This window comes from Ruditapes philippinarum, unplaced genomic scaffold (genome assembly GCF_026571515.1).
Source record: "Ruditapes philippinarum isolate M1 unplaced genomic scaffold, ASM2657151v2 ctg2549_1_1_1_1, whole genome shotgun sequence".
Classification (NCBI taxonomy): Eukaryota; Metazoa; Mollusca; class Bivalvia; order Venerida; family Veneridae; genus Ruditapes; species Ruditapes philippinarum.
In genome coordinates this window covers 20-21,954 of record NW_026857992.1, presented here as the reverse complement: position 1 = coordinate 21,954, position 21,935 = coordinate 20, and the positions used below count along the sequence as shown (strand labels likewise).

General features: G+C 32.7%; 1 protein-coding gene across 1 annotated transcript; it reads right to left on the bottom strand.

Moving 5' to 3' along the window:
* Nucleotides 1-12,516: 12,516 nt before the first annotated feature.
* Nucleotides 12,517-21,689, bottom strand: LOC132751701 (importin-13-like). The gene is made up of 5 exons (XM_060741916.1): nt 21,605-21,689; nt 17,279-17,337; nt 15,532-15,618; nt 14,135-14,316; nt 12,517-13,272 (listed from the first exon to the last, which is right to left on the bottom strand). Exons 1-5 carry the CDS (start codon nt 21,678-21,680, stop codon nt 13,164-13,166), a joined length of 513 nt encoding a protein of 170 aa, XP_060597899.1. The 5' UTR covers nt 21,681-21,689; the 3' UTR covers nt 12,517-13,163.
* Nucleotides 21,690-21,935: the final 246 nt, after the last annotated feature.

Genomic DNA, 21,935 nt, shown 5'->3' with positions numbered 1-21,935 from the left:
TATATTATATCAAACTGGAATCAAAACAGAAAATAGAATCTTTAACCTACTGTAGCCAATAGTGTTCAATGCGAGACTATCTCTATATTTTTTGTCGCACCAACTTTAAAATTTCATAATGATATGGACATTTCCATAAATAGAAATTGGACAAGTGCATTTAAGAGATTCAGCAGGGTCAAATGTTAATATTGCTTCTATAAGCATTGAGATACTGGAAGTGTTTTGTTTGGTTTTATGGTGCACCAACACAATTTAGGTCATATGGCGGCGAAACAAGGAAGATGATTTTGGATACCCTCAGGTGGTACAAACTTAAAGCAACAACAGGTGTCAAAACCACCTCACCTGCTAGAGCTAAGGGATACATAGACTCCAGTTATTCAAACCTATTAACTTGCCTCTTATGATCAAGCAGGGAAAAACAGAGGCTGCAATTCTGATGTCTCAACCCTAAAGGTAACCCCCACAAGTGATAAGTGATAAAAAGTGCAGCTACATTAACTATAACCATGCAAAATATCTCAAATGGACTTGTCTATCTTTCAATCTGGACAAAACCATTCATCATTTTTAGGGTAAATTTCAAAATAAGACTGAATACCAAACAGTGCAGATCATGACCAGACAGCAAGAATATGCCAGAGGATCTTGATCTGCACTCGTCACATGGGTGAAACCAGATGCCACTATCAGGTTTATAGTGAATACATCTAAGTCATTGGTCTGTTTTGCTTTTCTCTACATTCATAGTACATTTATCTTTGACACTAACATAGAAATAAAACTTGAAAAAGTAACCCAAATGTATTTATGTATCCAATTGAAAACCTAAAATTAGCTCTGTGTAGATTTTTATATCAACACATTATTTATTTTTATAAATTAAAGCTACATGCCTCCAGATGAGTCAAAAGATTTCAATAAAATCAAACTTGAGAAAAATGTACTAAGATGTCAGGAAAAGTTTCAAGATTAAAGTAATATTTTACATATTATGTGCAATTAATGACTAAGTTTTCAGTATTTACAACTATATTTCTACTATGTTACTAACGCAATAAAGGCTTTTTATGCATATTTTGACCACTTATTTGTACTTAATGTGATTTGAAAGTACTATTGATAATGTTTAAATTGCTTCCTTTTGGTTACTTCAAAATATTACACATTCAAATACATTTTCAAAATTTTCATAAAATTTAGCATGAATCTGGAGGCCTGCTGCTTTAACGGTTCATGCTCAACTGCAAGAATAACAAAATTTTGATTTGAGACTTAATTTTCATAATAAATCAAAAACAAATCAAAAAAAATAATATGTGAAATCGTACATTGTGAACACAGAGATTTGTACACCACAAATATTGTTAGATGATATGACAAAAACCTTAAAACTTTGTACAAAATCACTCTCAATCAAAAATGACACATGAGCCGCGTCATGACAAAACCAACATGCATTTGCGACCAGTATGGATCCAGACCAGCTTTCGCATCAGTGCAGTCTGATCAGGATCCATGCTGTTAGCTATTAATTTCTCTACTTGTAATAGGGTTGGTAAGCGTACAGCATGGATCCTGATCAGACTGCGCAGGCTAGTCTGGATCCATGCTGGTCGCAAAAGCACTACGTTGGTTTTGTCATGGCGCGGCTCATATTAAGAATTCATTTCACTCAATAACACATCCTTTCTATACAAAATACACATGAAAATAAAACCTATTTATAATGTTTAACATTTAAACATTTCAAGAAAATGTTCTATATTGCAAAAATTGGATCACTGACCTTGACCTGCTGGAACAGAAAATGATTAACCTTTGCCCCTAGAATAGAACCAGATAGAACCAGATCAGCCTGCACATCCAACCAGTCTGGCCAGGCTCTATACTGCTGCTAGCTATATTTTTATATCTTGAAACTGAAGTCTCTTAACAATACATGGACAGTTCCAAATTCAATATAGGGTGAGTCTATAACAACTGGTTTAGGGTAAAGTAGTTGTCACTCAACTGACAGGACATCAATAAAATCACAAGTTTTAGAGATTTAATAAGCTAAAAAACTTAAAAATTTGCTCATTTTTGCATTTTTATGAAAATGTCTGGAAAATGAAAAGTACGAGGGCTGTTCAAAAAGTTCGTGGACTGCGGCTCTTCTGTTCACATCTTTTAATTTGTGTATATGATTTTACAAGAGACATATACGAAAATATGTCCTTATTTAACAGTGAAAAAATCAATAAAATATGTTTACAAATAACAATTCTGTGACAGTTACAAATCACAAGGGGTGCACAATCCGGCGCACGCTGATGACTAAACAAACTGACGTTCGTGACGTCGCAATATAAATGAAACATTTTACCAGCGTCATTGTTTCTGAAAGTTCTCTTTTTAGTGTTCAATATCTGCGGATCATATACCAAAAACATTTTTCTGTTTGTGATGATGTCCCGAGATATAAAGAGGTCAATTTTTCGCTTCTTTCTCCGTATAAAGGTCCGAGTGCCGCATACTTTCCGCTCTTTATCGGGATTTTTGAGTAATCTCGACACTTAACGGACAGTGTTATTAAATTATTTATAGTATCAATTTGAAACCGCCCTCGTCCGATCTTTAAACAATATGATTTATCAATGATAAAGAAAAACATTTTATCAACTGACAATTATTCTATGCGGTAAATCTACTGAACACCAGTTAGCATTGATTTTCAAACGGACCCGGGTAAATACACGTAATACAAATAATAACTACAATTATTTATTGTAAATACGCATATATCCTGGTGAATGAAATGAAATATAATTTTTAATTAAATTAAATTGTTTTGTCAGAATTGAATGCATATACCCGATGCAGAAATTAAACATGTCGGACATCTCGCAAACATTTCATACTGTCTGGATTTCTGTAGATCGTTTGTAATTGACGTTACAGACGTCCCAACAATTTGCCGCTAAAAAATCTCCGTCGCCCTTTCTGTCTGTGAGCATGTTTTTTCCGTAATTGAATCGCTGGCGCGACCTGAAACCAAGAGACTTGCTCGCCAACACATTGTTATAAGTTAATTTAATCACCTAATAAAAATATGAAGGAGTATCCCATTTTTATTGGTAAAAATTTCCGAAAGAGCGAATTTCTAGTTTTTAAACGGGCTTTATACTTCCCAACTTACCCGTCTGTCTACTGCTGCTCAAAACATGTTTGTTCAGCTATTCAACATCCAGTCGACGTCAAATTTCAGATTTATGTCAATTAGATATAATTAGATGATTACTTGTATTTTACTTCATAAAACAATCATTCAGTTTGTTTCAACATTTGTTTATATTTAAACATTATATGAAAATTTCGGCGTGCGCCGATGTTGCGTTGCCATGGTTATTAATGTGCACATAACTCGTAAATGAAATGAAAGTTTACAATAAAAGTAAATCTTACTTTCAGAAATAAAGACACTCTTTCGATTCATATCCACTAAGTGTGTTTTTATGAACCAAGTAAAAAATGACAGCAAAAATCCACGAACTTTTTGAACATACCTCGTATATCGTTTATATGGTTACCAACCTTTTTTTGCTAGAATTATGTTGACTCTTTTTTTTTTTTATTATTAACAATGAATACAAATTTATCAAAATACATTTAGCTATTCATAACCTTTGATATAACTGATACTGAATTACATGTACATGTATATCTAAAATATCAATAATAACACCGGCCATTTGAACCTGCAACAGTAATTTATTGACAGACCATGGTTTTACTAATTGAAAACTGACGTATACTTAACCACCTTGGAATGTCTGAATTGCCATTATAATATATGTAATGAAATAAATGTTGATAAAAACCCTGACATACATGTATTTATAAGTCATCAATATAACATTTTAATTCTCTGACTGTAAATTTCATGACAAGAGACAATCCATTGAAAATATATTCATAAACAGTATTTGTCAGTAAAATCAATTTTTTGTTAAGTTCATCTAACATTGTTACAGTTAACTTTTGCAAGTAGAGGGATACAACCCAGCCTTGTAAACCCTCAACTACCAACCTGCAGCAAGGCAGCTTTTTCGCTATGAGCATTCAATGTCCATGACAATATTCAAACTGGCAATGGCCTGATTCAAGTAATTCAAAGGTCACCCTTACATCCATACAGGCTTAACATTGACATATAAACATATTCCAGATCATTCAAAGCAATTTACGAAAGCATGCATATAACTTCAATATAACAATATAACTTCATTTACAATCTGAGAAAATAGTACATTTAGACTGAGAGAAGAAAATAAACAATTTAAACTGCCTCTATACATAAATACAATGTACCTCTTCTTGTTGAAATTCATTGAATAACCGGGTATATAGATTAAAAAACAAGATTGGGAGCTCATGGATATACAAATTTACAACAAAATCAACATGTACCATATAACCTATCAGAATAGTACACTAGTGTGATATTGCTTACATTTTTGATAAAATACAAGTTCAGGTAATATCCTAGTCACTCATACCCTATGCAGTCATTCACTATCAAACAATATTTACATTTATATCATCATTTAGCCTTATAAAAGCCGTTTTAATTCCTGAAAATCATACTCTACACCATACTTTGAGTTTGTTTTATTTTTGACTGAATGGATGCAAAGCTATTACTGACAAAAAATCATATAATTTTTTTTTTTTTTAAATTCCATTAGTTTTTTTTCTTATTTTTCTAAGAGGTTGGGTTTTACGTCACACCAACACAGTATAGGTTGTATGGTGACTTTCAAGCTTTACTGATGGAGGAAGACGTCAGGTGCCCCCCTGTTCATTTTTTCAGCCACAAATGGATATCTGAGTAGAACCACCAGCATTCTGTAAGCTAGCTGGAGCTTTCTCACATGAAGAATTTAAAAGCTGGCGTGGCTCGAACCTACAGTCATCAGAGACAAGTGGTTTGAAGTCAACAAACTTTACCACTCGGCCACTGACAGCCCTCGGTTGTTTTCATATTCTATTGTCATAGATAGACTGTCAACTTTGTAGCAAGAAGTCTCTCGCATATCTTTTGCTAACAGATGAAATGTTAAAACAGAATGTAATTCCTTTCAATAATGATCAACATGACAAAATGATGGCACATACTAACGATTGGGGGTAAAAGATTATGCAGCTAGAATCTCCAGTTGCTTGTCCTGTAACATTATGTCCCAGATAATGCAAAAGAACTGTAAATGAAAAAAACAATCATACATTTTGATTGTCAACCTTTTTATACAAATTTATAACAAAGTTACTATAAACAAATGTGAGCTCATCCAATCAAATCATCAATTAAAATGATTGTGTCAGAAAAACTGCTCCTCATAAAATTATTGAGGGGAAAAAACAGAAGAAAGCTGCAAACCTTCACATAAGTAAACAAATTTACAAAAAAAAAATTAAAAAATATTGAGAGTTTTCAAAAATGCAAACATATTTCATTTGAATTCAATGCAATACATAAAATTTTAAGCATGCAAAATATGTGTGTAGTCAATGAACCTTTATCGCCATAATGACACTGAGTAAATAACAGAATAATAGCTCTTTTTGTGCTTATCACAACATATTATAAACAATATCTGTTGATCAAACACATGTAGGTTCAATATCATTATTTAAGCACTTTTCTTTTACACTTAACAATACTTTTCAAACTTTGAAACACTTTTTAAATTTATTATTAAAAGTAAGCATAAATCTAAATGATTACTGCATTAAAGCAGCTTTATATTCTTGTCAGGGCTATGAAATATAAGAGAAGTTTCGACTGCTTTTTTGTTGTTGTTTTTTCACTGTGTAAGTCATATGGACACTTTACTTGTGAAGAAGAAACTTCATTGCCTTCATGTTATTATGTCACTATTACATGCACTAGCAGACGCCGAAGAATGCCCACCCACATTCCATAAGTTTACTAAATAGCTTCCTCAGGAGTCTAGAACAGGATTTGAACCAACAGCACCGAGTGCCATATTATTTGAAAATCAGCAAATTCATATATATAATAACTCAGTCATTTAGTAAAAACAAATTGAGCAAAACTACAGTTCATGATAAGCCTTTTATGTAAATTTATTTCACCCTGAATATTCCCTGCTTTAAAAGCTTAAAAACTGATGGCCAAATTCAATATACTAGTCTGCCAAAAAAAATACATATACAGAAACAAAATGGCAATTTCAACATCACTTTTCAATTTCTTCTTTCTTTTTTTAATTTTTGAAAGTAGAAAAAAATCTTTCCAATCATAACAGACTCAATCAAACCAAGTCTGCAATACTTGCAGTTTTGCCATGATAATCAACCTTCAGTGTTTCCTCTTTTGATTAATTTTTAATATTCAAGAAAACTAATTTAAAAACTAATTTAAAATAAATTTAACACAACTGTAATATCAGTGAGAAAAAAGTGGTTGAGTACTTTATGTGTTTCAAAAACTTTCATTATGTACAGTTAATCTTTCAGTTCTTAAAAATCTTTAAGAAAAAAAAACATTTAACACAAACATGTTGTAATCTACCTCTAAAAAGTTTCAACAGTGAAAATTTATCCTTTTACAGCTTTTCATTTAGGTACAAGAATTTACATCGCTAATGATGCGAATGAAGTTGAATTTATGTATTATAATAATGAATAAACTTAGCAAAGAAATTCTAGAAACCTGAAATTAAGGGAGATAATTTTACAACTTTTTAGCAAATTTTGCAAAAATACAAAAAAGCAACATTGGAAACTGAATTAATCACTATAGTAACAGATCATGATAAAAACTAAATGAGATCAAATAAGCGAAAACAAGTTTCAACCATTTTTCGTACACATGCATTTGTTAGTATGATTCTTATCAATTTATTCCAAATAAATTCTAGTTGTTATAATGTGTTGCCAATGTAACAGGCAGATCTTTGTACTTTATCTGGTGAAATATTTCTAAAGATGACAGATAAAAATTCTGATGAAAAAAACAAACACAATATTTTGAAAAAAATTATATATACTAGAAATTCACATATTCTAAGGGAAATAAACAAAATAGTTATAAAAGATCAAGATGTAATATGAGTTACCCACTCATACACCCTTATAAAATGAATGTAATATGGGTAATTTCTGCAAAAGTCATCAAAAAACACAATAAGGAATTATGAAGGCAAGGAATTAACTTTAAACAAGAATTAGCTTGAATGTGTAGGATTAAAAAATCATGTTGATGCACACACACACAAAAAATCTTCTAAATGAACAAAGTTTGTTTTATGAAATATATGAACAGTGAATGACAGTGAAGTCAGTGAGATTATCAAACTATTCCAATGAAACAATTTCCCATTCATGTCAAATGTTTCATCTCATACCATTTAACTTTTAAACATAGATTACAGTGATAATTACGCATATACCTAACAAATGTCATCAATATACTGCAGTCTGACCAGACTCTATTACTGTTGACTACCTAATTTAACATTATGATATCAATATCCCCCACACTAACAATGAACTGTCCCAAATTCAAAGCAGGAAAAGTCCATTTAAAAAAACTAGAGGTCTAAATGTTAATCTGTAGAAAAGCTTTCACAAGAACAAAATGTTGAGGCCAGTCAATTTGCACCTAACTCTTGAGGTGTCTGGCAAGATCGAAATTGCCCTATATTGAATTTAAGCATGCACTTAAATTTTTCGTTTTAATGGCTTAAGTTTCCATTGACAATGGAGCATTTGTTCATTTATATACAAAGTCCATTCCTTGCTTGAACCAGAACTGTTTTTATTATTATTATTATTAAACTATTTGCATTATTTTTACAACATTATCATTTGATATTAGTCTCTCTATTAATACTTTTAAGGTAGCTCGCTACTTTCCGACCGAAATTTGACAATATCTCAGATCTTGATGATTTCTGGAATACAGTTATGTAGATATGTAAGCTTTACTTCTGCAGCATTATTTTATAAATTAACAGCGTTACTATGACGTCAAAGCGCCCTCTATCGGTGGCGGCAAAATTGCGTTTTTTTATCAATAAACCGGTCTGTTATTATCAATTTTCATCCGATTTCCTTCATTTTAATTTCATAATGTTCAGTAAATGTATGTCTTTGTAACGATGTAATTCTTGAACATTTGCTTAATACTCTGCGATTCTACGTTATTTTCCCTCACGTTCTGACGTCCATATTTGATGCAAATATCGCGCGATATCGCATTAAAGATAGTGAAATAATAAAAAATCAACACGGTGAATTTTGCTTTAATTTTTTTAACATGTAGTGAAGTCATAAAAAAAAATATTTATGCAATAAAAATATAGGGTCAACGCGTGAGATATTTTGCTATTACTATTTGAATATAAAATAAAGGGTGAGTAAAACGTAATGATTTTGGTGACGTCAAATATTTTTCTCAAGGAAATTTTCACAACTTTTTCGATAAATAACATACTGACAGGAATAAAAATGTGTGAAAACCATGAACAACAGTAGTTTGTAGACATGTTCCCTAAAAAATGTTCTTTTAAAAGTCCTGTCAGATGCCTGCATTTCGATGAATATCTCCAATTATATATATACATGTTCAACAAATCAGGGTATAACTGTCTGCAAAAGTTGGTATCAATCGCTAAAAAACTGCAACGAATGGATATAAATACCTCGAGGACTGAAAGACAATTCAGAATATTGAAAGATATAATTAAAAGGCCACCTAAGTGGTAATTATAAAAACATAAATTTTGCAAAGAATGTCAGAAAAAAAGAATGAAAAGGCTGGTGCAGTCGCAATGTCATCATGTTATGTGTATCTCGGTACAACATAAACTTCCATGTTATCATATGTAACAATTTTGAATTGTATATATCAGTTAGTAGGAACAGAGACATAGATAACATCTATGTCTGTGGTAGAAAATGAATGGAATTTACGTTTCAAAAATATATGATCAACTGGAAGTAGCAACGATTTGTACGTAAGCCATGATTCACTGGTAGTCTTAATTATATTATAAATCTAGCAGACATTTAATTCAAAAATTTTCTACACGTATAAAAATTTATTTATTAACAACCATCAGTTCTTCTGTTTTCTCTCGCAGCTAAATACCCTGCACTAAGCGTGAGACTCAGATTTAAAGCAGGAATCACGCTTTCATGCTATAGCTTTAATTTCTCACGTATTTCACATAATTACAGATATTTTTATTTATTTTAAACTAGCTGACTCGCGGTATGTGTTTACTAGAGCATCTTTGAGGCGACCTGAAGCCGCGGTCATTTCTCGATTAGAGGCGAAAGATCCGTTGATTAATTTTGTATGTTCAGAAGCGGAGAATTTTGCATATTAACCCATTACTTCATATACACGCCTTTTAACGCCTTTTTCACCCCCCCCACCCTTTTTGTTGTCTCAAATGATGAAAAAATGCCTTATTTAGGCCCCAAACACTTGTTTTTGTTTGAGAAATGTTGTTAAAAAAAGTGACCTCTTTTTCGGCGCGGCCCCCCAACCAAAAGATACATCAGGGGGTTGCCGTTTGGGGGGTTTGAAGGGGGGCGGAGTCCCCCTCATCGCCAAGAAAATTTTGGACTTGTGAGAGGCTGTAAATGACCCCAGATTGATCATAAGGTAATGTGTAACCAACGCTGAAAAACATTTGACTCTATCTCAATCCATTGAGAAGTTGCAGCACTTTGAAATCAATTTTGATGGAAAAAATCAACGCAAAATAGTGATTTTTGGCAATTTTGAGATGTCCCCTCGTTGCCATGGTAACAGAAAATTTAAGCCTGAGCATGTTGTTGCAAGGGCAATTGTCCAGTCAACATTTGTGCCAAGTTTGATTAGTGTTGAAACAGTTTTTATAGTATTATAGCAATTTGAACTTGTAACGGGAGACTTTTCAATGAAAACAGCCATTTTTCACAAAATGCTCATGAAGCAATGGGTTAAATACAGATTCCCTTGTATTGAAGACCATGTAGGATCCTCAATTTGTGTGATTATGGTTGTGGGAGAAGCTCGGTTTTTTTGTCTGCACATAATGCAGTGCTATGTAGAGCCTATGAAAATAATGAACTATGCATTTTATGTTTTATATCTTTTTATTTTTTTAATATTGGGTTTAACGCCGCTTTCAACAGTATTTCAATTAAAGCGGAGGGAATTTAACGAAACCAGTGCTTCTCACAGTATCAACTGAATGACAGCAGTCCGAGGTGGACCTTGAAACATTTCATACATAGTAAACAATTCTAAAGGATAATCTATTAGTACAATACGCAATCGTGTCCCGAATCCATGCCTTTCGAATTCAGCGTAAGACCACTTTACCGATTACAACGTGGCAACAGAAGAATATTCAAAGTAAAAAAAACCTGATAATGATCTCCGTTTATAAGGGAGAAGTCCATTTTATTGCTAACATCATAAACACGTGTTGTTGGTGTGTGTTTTGAGGTTGTTTTATTTTCTTGTTTTTTGTTTTTTTTTGTTTTAAAGCAAACTGTATTGTATTAAAAAATGAACAAGATAACGTCAACACAATACATTATTCGTATTCAGTGGTAACAAAAGTTGCACAAGTTATTTAATAATTATATTTTGTATTTAATTAAAATATACAGTATAACCTTTACAGATAAAATGCCCTTTGTTGCCTAGAGTGGTTGCTCTACAGAGGTAAAATGTAGTGGAACTCTTTAGAAATAAATAATACTTTGAGGGCCGCTATGTTATACTGTACAGTAATGATAAAACGGTAATGAATCCAAGTTGAGTAATGGTTATATTGGGTGTTTCACATTCGAATCTGCAGTTGCGAATATGCTTATATATTTTTTTATTCAGTATGATTTTGCTTCCAAAATAGTTTATAGTTTGTCACATAAGTGCTCATTTTCTAATTATCATGGCATTTTAATTAGATTATAATTATATAATCTATGTATTGCACAGACTTAAACATGGTAAGCAAAAATAAAAATAAAATAAAAGTCTTTCTTTCTTGTACAGTTTGTTTTTAAATATTCTTAAAGGGACTCCACTGAGGTTGAAAAGCCAAACACATAACATTTGAATTTCTTACATAAATGAGCTGGGCACTTTAAACAGAAATATATGCGAAGATAGTTAAAAAATATACTTTGAAATAAATTGAAAATCGTATTTTTATGCTTTTGTTAGCCCGATTTGGGTGAAAAGCGTTTAAACGCATTTTGAATAATTATTCTGGAAAAACGAAGTGCGCGAATTCTCTGAAATTTTGCACAAAGATTCGTGGTCTAAACTTACATCAAATGGTAAACTTATCTGGAAAAAATATTTTCAGTTCCATCATGTCAAAATACCTCAGTGGAGTCCCTTTAACATATTTGAATGTTATTTCTGAATTTTATTTATCACTTATTTCGGCACATTTGTATGCCTATCTATTTGAATTGTATTTTTACGATGTGTTTTGACACCGAGGCTCGTCTGCCTTTATGTGATTTTATGAAAGTGTTTAAAGGCTGAATGTAACGTAAAATAAATATTCTACGGGTATAAGCTAAGCGACCTAATATTCTTACTTCATTCATACAGCAATATGTGAACTTTATTTTTTGCGCTAAAACTAGTTAATTCATATAATAATATAACACTTTAACAACATCACATTATAAAATTAGAATTAAATGATGTATGAGACTGTGTCCTGCAAATTAGAAAAGTATTTAAAAAGGGATTGTCGGATTAAAAATTGTAAATGTGCTCATCTAGCGCATGCTTTCAATGAGAAAATAATCAACAATTTAAAAAATATACATTTCATCAAGTCCCTGTGTTGTTTATACTTACTATCGTAATGTTTGACGTAAGAAAATTGTTATTTGGTATTATTCTTTGAACTCCAACAACTATTAACGTCACCAAAATCATAACGTTTCACTCACCCTTTATTTTATTTTAAAACAGTAATAGCAAAATATCTTACGCGTTGACCCTATATTTTTATTGCATAAATATTTTCCTTCACTATCTCACTACACGCTCGGAAAATTATAGCAAAATTCACCGTGTTGAATCTTTTTTATTACACAATCTTTAACGCGATATCGCGCGATATTTGCATCAAATATGGACGTCAGAACATAAAGAAAAATGACGTAAAATCGCAGACTATTAAGTAAATGTTAAAGAAAGACATCATTACAAAGACATACATTTACTGAACATTATGATATTAAAATGAAGGAAATTGGATGAAAATTGATAAGAACAGACCGGTTTATTGAAAAAAAGACGCAATTTCACCGCCACCGATAGAGGGCGCTTTGACGTCATAGTAACGCTGTTTATTTATAAAATAATACTGCAGAAGTAAAGCTCACATATTTATATGTTTGCATACCAAAAATCATCAAGATCTAAGATGTTGTCATATTTCGGTCGGAAAGTAGCGAGCTACCTTAAATCAAATTTAGCATTTCTGCTACACTGAGCAAGTCTAGTTACTTATAGCAAAAATATTTTAACATTAAATATTATCTACTAAATTATTAATTACATTTAGCACTTTACAATCAAATTTAGCATTTCAGCCAAATTTAGCACATAAATCTTTCATATAACATAATCATTTATTAGTAGCACTTCTACAAATATAAGCACTTTTCAGGTAATTTTATTATTTTTTCTCTCTAAATTTAGCAATACTCATGCATTTCATTTTCATCAAGCACTTTTCATAATAAATTGTACAACACAACACGAAATAATAAAGCTAATTATGCAATAATTCAAATGTCTGTTTTTTTTTGCCCTAGTTTTAACATTGACATTTCAGAACAACACCTCAAAATGTTTAAAAATATACATTATAACAAAAGCATAATGCTTTATATGAAATTTACAATTTTTTAACATTTTTAACATGATATTTAACTTTAAACAGTATCATAACTTTATTCATCATGTTCCTAAGGTTACAAAAACATTTCATTCAAATCCTCTATCTAAACCTTACAGGCATCTAGATCTACTGAAATAAATATACTATATTTTTTGCTGGCAATTTGATCTGTCAATAAATAAATGTTTTATCTTCATAAGATGGTAAATATCACATCAGTTCTGCCATTTGAGATGCGTACTCTGTTCCTAGTAAGCCTCGACAGAGTAGCGTGAACTCCTTCACTAAAGCTCGTACCTTCGTCTTACTAGTTCTTTCCCTGGAATACAATCATGTTTATGTTTTGTTTATTTTTAGCTGACAAGAAATCTGGCCTCACTGTTATAAAACTTTATCCTGAGCTCTGTCTCAAATTTCAAGATTTTCATTGGTCAGTGTATATTCTGTGTTGTTTTCAGACCAATCGAATGCCTGAGATATGAGTATGAGCTAAGAACATTTTTTTTATAACCTCGAACCCAGGTGTAATAATTCAAAGAATAGAATGAATAAAGTACTACTACCTACCTATTCAGCAATTTAAAAACCGGTAAATAAAAGATTTACTGACTTCCTGAATCGTGATGACACTGACTCAATGGTCATCTTAGTTTCCCCTCCTGCAATCAATGCCATTTTAGGTAGAGTTGGTAGGTAGGGAAAATATTTTTTTTATCCAAAATATTTTAATTTATTGAATAAAACAAATTTCAAAAACAAATTTTGAATGTTTAGCATCTGTTTAAAGTTTACAAAAAAAGATTTACCAAACCTATATCCCAGTTTGTATATTTACAATGCAGAAACATGAGTCTAACAGGTAAAAGAGATGAAGTAAGACCTCATCAGTTGGTTCTGCTTCAATCTTCTGTAATCTAGCTGGTTAGCCTCCTCTTAAAGAAAAACTTCGGACTCCACGTCACTATGGGGACATGGTTTAAGCATCTATAATCACTAAGTGACATGAGTACATTCTGTTACATAACAACAGCCTATATAAATCTAAGCCTCAGTTAACAGCCCATATAAACCAATCTTAATTCATTACCAGAAAACAGCCTTTATAAATAATTACCTGAAAAAAGCCTATAATATACCCAGTCTCTAGTAACAACCTATATATATGTATCTTTATAAATTACCTGAGAACAGCCTTTATAAATCTATCTTTGTCATCGCCCGTACAACGTACACTTGGGTAGCCCTCTTTGGTGACAAAATCTTGTGACCACATTCTAATTTGTTCCAGATAGTGTTTAGAAAGGCAGAACAACACATCAGCAATGCTTTCCATGATCATGCGTGGAGATTCACCTCCTATAGCCTAAAACATTGAATAAAAGCAATAAAAACTTATATATTATTTCTCCATTTCCCCTGATAACACTGGCCAGCTTATACCACCAGTATAATCTAAACCAACTTGTTTACATGAATATGTTCTAAAAATTTCATATTCAATAAAATATAATCAGTTAAATAAAAACAAATGCTTTTCTTAGCTTTGACATTAAGTCTTCTTCAGAAATATTGTAAAATAACAAAATGATGCAACACCCCCGTCTAACTATTATTATTTTCTTTTTTTAATAAATAAATTCTTTTGAATTTCATCTCTTCACAAATCCGCAGTCAGTTTTTGTTTAACAGATAAGGATAATAATAACAGCACCAATTCTAATAACATTAATGATATTAATGATAAATGTAATATCAAGAATATTGTTAACATGATGGAATTTTCTCAGGGGTGTTTGATAAATATAAGATATAGCCTTAAAAGTAGGAAAAATAGGGCAATCTACTTTTAACATTCATGAAATTAAGAACCCAGACACAATCATACAGGTCTTTGTCAAGAATAAGCACACCTAACATCTAAGATATTATTAATGACAGTCAGTGTGACAGAGGACAAACTGGAAATTATATTCTATAAGGCAAACTTTAGGGAGCATTGTAAAAGCTCTAGATCTCCCTTTTTAATTCTGATATTTGAAACCATTCCCCTGGCCAAAAAGTATTGTTTTTCTCTTATTTGCAAGCAAATTCCTGCTCAATCCAGAACATATATACATGATTGTCAAAAAATAGTTCATTCAACTGTTTATGTCTGTACTGAATGTTACTGAAATTTAATTTATCGAGAACGAAACTTTTTTTTAATAAAACTTTTGTATATATGTTCAGAAAAAAATTGCCTATAAGAGAAAACAACTTGAACTTTCCTTGCATACAGACACAGGTACTGTTCCCTCAAATAAGAGAAAGTGCCCTGATAAATATACATATGAGCCGCCCCATGACAAAACCAACATAATGGGTTTGCAACCAGCATGGATCCAGACCAGCCTGCGCATCCGCGCAGTCTGATCAGGATTCATGCTGTTCGCTTACAAACCCTTTAACAAGTAGAGAAACTAATAGCCAACAGCACGGATCCTGATCAGACTGCGCGGATACACAGGCTGGTCTGGATCCATGCTGGTCGCAAAACCACTTTGTTGGTTTTGTCGTGACACAGCTGATGTATACATACCCTCATGATCCTGTCAAGAAGTACTTCCCCCTGTGACATGACCACCTCTTGTACCACAACCACGTCTTTCTGTGAGATCAATTCTGTCTGTAAACAGTAAACATTACACTAGTCATACATGGACTACAGACATGATCCTTGAAATAATAACTACAACAACAAGAGCTGTCGGTAGGACAGCATGCTCGACTATTCTAAGTGCTTGATAGTAAAGAGCCTTGATAATGTTAAATTTTCTAAGTTCACAAAAGGGCTAATTTTTTTTTATAAATTTCATGTTATAGGCCTTAGAAAGAGTCTAATTATACAGTATTGGCTTGACTATTCGGAAGGTAATGTCACAAGGGTGTTTTATTGAGTATAATAATACTAATTACCTATGCATACATAAAATTGACAGAAAAGGTACAAAGGCTTGTTATTAAGATGTTTTATCAAGTAAATCACTGCTTTATTATTATGAATGCATAAAATTGTCCCAAAAAAGGCACAAACCTTTCAGTAGTTATGGAGATAACAGCTTACAAGTAAAACTTTACCATGAATTTCTAAGTTGAAAAAGGGAAGAAAAATCAGCCTAAATGCAAGATAGAATTATGGATCTTTGTCAGTGACCTACAATTCTGACCCTAAATGCATATGTGAAGTTTTAAATAAATATCTTTAATAGTTATTGAGATATGTAAAACTTGCATGTAAACATTAACCAGGAGACAGTAGAAAAGGGGATATGAATCAGCCTTAATACAAGATAGAGTTATGGAACTTGGTCAGTGACATACAGTTATGACCCACAAATTATGACCCTCAGTACATGTGTAAAGTTTCAAGTAAATATCTTTGAAGACCTTTAACCTTTAACCAAAATTTCTAAGTTTCAAAGGGGCAAATAATTCTGCAAATATTGCAGACAGAGTTATGCAATTTTGCAAAATGATGTACATTGTTACTATAAAAAAGTATTGTAAATTTCAATTGAATATCTCAAGCAATAATTGAGATATTTGACTTTACAAAAAAACTTTAACCAAAATTTCTAAGTTAAAAAGGGGCATTATTCTGTCAATATTGTAGACAGAGTTATCCAGCTTCTCAATCTGATGTACCTTGTTACTATAAATAAGTACTGTAAGTTTCAATTGAATATCTCAAGCAATAATTGAGATATTTGACTTTACAAAAAACTTTAACCAAAATTTCTAAGTTAAAAAGGGGCATAATTCTGTCAATATTGTAGGCAGAGTTATCCAACTTGTCAATCTGATGAACCTTATTACTATAAATAAGTATTGTAAGTTTCAATTGAATATCTCAAACAATAATTGAGATATTTGACTATACAAAAAACTTTAACCAAAAATTCTAAGTTAAAAAGGGGCATAATTCTGTCAATATTGTAGGCAGAGTTATCCAACTTGTCAATCTGATGTACCTTGTTACTATAAATAAGTATTGTAAGTTTCAATTGAATATCTCAAGCAATAATTGAGATATTTGACTTTACAAAAAACTTTAACCAACGCAGACGCCGACGAGGACGCTGACGCCGACGCCACTACAATAGCTCTCATATTCTTCGAATAGTCGAGCTAAAAACAGATCAGCAAAATTATCTCAAGTTTACTAGATAAAGAATGTTCGTAATACAGATATGTACTGAAATATCTCAACACGGTAACGAGAAAATTAGGCTGAAAACTCTAATACATCTGCCAAACAAAAGATAAAAATGATTATAAAAACTTACCAGGAATAAACAGGAAGCTTTCACTGTATGATTTTCAGGTAATGACATGCCCACCATACCTGAAGATGATAATAGTAAATATAAAAGCTGTAATCAATCATGAATCCCAGTCATGAAATATCAATGTAAAGTTATGTTATAGTTACAGAAAAGTTATACAGTTAAAGAAAAGTTAAGAGAATTTATCGATAGTTAAACAATGAGAAGTGACAGCACAGTTATACAAAAGTTACCCAGAGAACTCAGAACTTTGGAGAGTGACAAGTATGATATAGAACAGTTATAGAGAATACAGAACAGTTGGAGAGTTACCGATATGTTATAGTTATACAAAAGTTACAGAGAGAATGCAGAATAGGTTTTTACAGATATGTTATAAAAAGTTATAGATAAATAACAAAGAGGTTACAAAACAGAAATGTTTGTAAGAGGATGCAGAAAAGTTACAAAACGATTTTATAGAGACTTCACTCAACGATTACAGGAAAGTGAAAGGAGAGCTAAAACTATGAAAAGTAGAAGAAATTATAACAAGAGCACCGCTAGGCGGAGCATTATATGCCCGAAAGTGTTCTTTTTTTATATATTAAGGATGAAGCATTTGTAAGACATTACATAAATTAAATAAAGTATTACCTCCTTCCAATAGCAATCCTCCTATAAAGTTTGAATATTGTGGGCCAAATAGAAATTAAGTTATGCTCCGAAAACTGTTTTCAGTTTTAAAGTAATAGTGACCTTGACCTTTGACCTTGTGACCCAAAAATCAATAGGGGTCTCCTACCCAATATGGACATTTATCCTGTGAAGTTTGAACACTGTGGGTCACATGGAACTTAAATTATGCTCCAGAAACTGTTTTCAGTTTTGAGGTAATAGTGACCTTGACCTTTGACCTAGTGACCCCAAAATCAATAGGGGTCTTCTACCCAATATGGACAATCATCCTATGAAGTTTGAACACTGTGGGCCAAATGGAACTTAAATTATGCTCCGGAAACCAGTTTTCAGTTTTAAGGTGATAGTGACCTTGACCTTTGACCTTGTGACCCCAAAATCATTAGGGGTCTTCTACCTAATATGGACAATCATCCTATGAAGTTTGAATCTTGTGGGCCAAATAGAAATAAAGTTATGCTCCGGAAACTGTTTTCAGTTTTAAAGTAATAGTGACCTTGACCTTTGACCTTGTGACCCACAAATCAATAGGGGTCTCCTACCCAATATGGACAATCATCCTATGAAGTTTGAACACTGTGGGCCAAATGGAACTTAAATTATGCTCCGGAAACTGTTTTCAGTTTTAAGGTGATAATGACCTTGACCTTTGACCTTGTGACCCCAAAATCAATAGGGGTCTTCTACCCAATATAGACAATCATCCTATGAAGTTTTAATGTTGTGGGCCAAATGAAACTTAAGTTATGCTCCGGAAACTGTTTTCAGTTTTAAGGTGATAGTGACCTTGACCTTTGACCTTGTGACCCCAAAATCAATAGGGGTCTTCTACCCAATATGGGTAATCATCCTATGAAGTTTGAATGTTGTGGGTCAAATGGAACTTAAGTTATGCTCCGGAAACCAAATTGCTAACGGACGGACGGACAGACGGACGGACGGATAGACAGACGGACAGACGGACGGACGGACGGACGGACGCCAGGGGGTATAACATAATATGCCCGAAATTCTTTCGGGCATATAAAAAAGAGCTGACATATTTCATAGTATTTAATTTATCTAGAAATAGTCCTCTCTAAAAATACCTGCAGATTATTGTACAAATATGCACACTTTCACAAACTTTTTTACAATCACTCAAACGTGAAACAAATTTATATACTGTAAAATCATTATTATTCGTGGGGCACGAATTTTCATGGTTTTCGTAGGTAGGTCAATCCACGGATTTAAAATCCAGCGAAATTTTATCCCAAGAATTACTTCTAACCATGTCTCTATTCTATACATGCGTCATCGCTTTTTCGGTTGATTATTGTGTTATGATGGTATACAGATAATCAGGTGAGTGACAGATTAAATCTATAAATAGTTTAGGTTTGCAATATTTAAGAAACTTGAAAGGAAAGTCGATTATATGTCCTGAATTTCGGTCGTATATACACATCACTGAAGATGCTTAATTGTTGTAGGCTACTTGATTGTGCTATCCAGAATACTTGACATAATCGAGTAACAAGAGCCACCGCTGGGCAGGGGCAACGTTCAACTTTTTACTTTCTCAAAAAGCAAACAAAGAAATGTTTGAACAAATATTAACGTTTCCTTTTTATAAAATTAATCATTCTGTCTTGTCACTTTAGTTTTGTCTATATATAATATATATATAAATTTACTTATTTATATATAAATAAATAGAGACACGCAATTCGAAGTCACGTGGTGGTGTCACGTGGTGAAGTCACGTGGTGGAGTCACGTGGTGGAGTCACGTGGTGGAGTCACGTGGTGGAGTCACGTGGTGGAGTCACGTGGTGGAGTCACGTGGTGGAGTCACGTGGTGGAGTCACGTGGTGGAGTCACGTGGTGGAGTCACGTGGTGGAGTCATGTGGTGGAGTCACGTGGTGGAGTCACGTGGTGGAGTCACGTGGTGGTGTCACGTGGTGGAGTCACGTGGTGGAGTCACGTGGTGAAGTCACGTGGTGGAGTCACGTGGTGAAGTCACGATAAACAACAAGGTCTTGTCTTTAAGTATGTTCTGTTATAATATGAAGTTGATCCCTTCAATAATAGCAAAGTAACAGCCAGTTACAGCCAAAACAAAGTCAAGGTCATTAATGAGTGAAGGTCAAGGTCTGTCAGGTTATTTTTAAGGGTTATCCTTGAAGATTATTATGTTCAAGTTTGAAGACAATCCATTCAAAAATAACAAAGTTACAGCCAATTATAGCCAAAAACATGAAAATTTCAATAATTTGACCTTCAAAGTCAAGGTCATTTATGAGTGAAGGTCAAGGTCTGTCAGGTTATTTTTAAGGGATATCCTTGAAGATTATTATGTTCAAGTTTGAAGACAATCCATTCAAAAATAACAAAGTTACAGCCAATAACAGCATGAACAAGCAAAATTTGGACTTTTAACCTTGAAGGTCAAGGTCATTTATGGATGAAGGTCAAGGTTAGTGTGGTCTACTGAAAGGTCTTGTCCCAAGGGTTGTTGTGGCCAAGTATGAAGACAATACACAAAGAAATAAAAAAGTTATGATCCAGGTACAAGTTTGCGGACGGCAACGCCGCCGTGACTATAACAATACCTCTACTTTTTTTTTCAAAAAAAAAAAAGTCGAGCTAAAAATAAGAAACCAGTGCAATAATTAGCGCTAATATAAATTGTCAGTTTGCTCTTATTTATTGTTAATAGAATTAAAGAAATCTTTATATTAATGTTGTTAGTTAAGTACACAAAAATATAATAAACTATCACTAAAACGGATAAATTGTACATCCTTTTGTCGTCTTCAAATGATCCAGTTTAAATGAAATTTAAACTGCCATTCCGTAAACATCAAAGATGCTGCCGACTTCTTAATATATCCGCACAATCTCGTATTATTTACTCATATCAATTCATATGCATGTAAATTTACACAGTCGATGTGATGTTGCGTGTATTACTGTCAAATATAGAAAGACCCATTCAGGGTGTAAACTTTTTAAACTCGCTGGTTAAAACGTGTCAGGGGTCGTATAAATTATGCAATGTTTACATCGGCGAATCACAGGGGCAGTGTGTACACTGGAGCTGCATATCATGTCATCTAAATGTGTTAATTGCAGTCAATTATCGGCAGTAAATGCTATCTTTATGTTATGCCTAGAGGCAAGGATTAATATTAGATTATTGACAAGCGCTATGTGATACATAAAGATATGTTCATGCGGTAAGTAAAAATGCGCGGCGATTAATTGTAAGATTACTTTTCATTAGGTTATTTATTTTTTTACAAGAAAATGAAAATCCACGAATTTAAGAACCCCTGAAAATGCCCGTTTTGATAAAACTACGAAATTTCATGCCCACGAATATAAGTGAATTCGCAGTACACCAGTTGTGCAACAGACTTGGTGAGGACCCTCTCCCTTAACCCTTAGCTGGTGGCAAAAAATTCTACCCATACAAACAATGAAGACCAAGATCAGCCAGCACATCTTCACGGTCTGCAATATTCGCTTTGTCTGTACAACTCAACATTCAGTCATTACATATTTTGGAATTTTCCCTAAATAGATGAATGGTTTTGTCTTTTTTTTTAAAGATAGACAAGTCCATTTAAGATATTCAGGGGGAAAAGGGTTTATAATTACCTGCTTGAAATAGGCCATTTATGTTGTTTCCAGGCTCAAATAGAACATGTTTAGTCTTCTTTAATACCTGAAACATTTACAACACATTTATATGTCAATATATGCCATTAATCATTCAGTTTTATCTATATTTCATTCAATTTAGTTTAATGGAGCTTTGAGGTAAAAAACCCTAAACACCTAAAACTCAAAATCCATATCAACTAGAGCATATTTTAACTTAAAAATATGCAAAAGATAAGAAACAATTAAATTGAAATCTAGTTTTACTATGATTTCTTTACCCAATATTTTAAGTAACAGTGTTTAACCTTTAACCCCATGAGCATAT

Bases quoted from the DNA above. Each gene is read 5' to 3' on its own strand.
- LOC132751701 (XM_060741916.1), bottom strand. From the start codon at position 21,680: ATGTTTCAGGTATTAAAGAAGACTAAACATGTTCTATTTGAGCCTGGA. The intron at 15,619-17,278 runs GTAAGTTTTTAT...TACTGTTTACAG, and splicing joins AAGCTTCCTGTTTATTCCTG to ACAGAATTGATCTCACAGAA. The intron at 14,317-15,531 runs GTATGTATACAT...TCAATGTTTTAG, and splicing joins TTCTTGACAGGATCATGAGG to GCTATAGGAGGTGAATCTCC.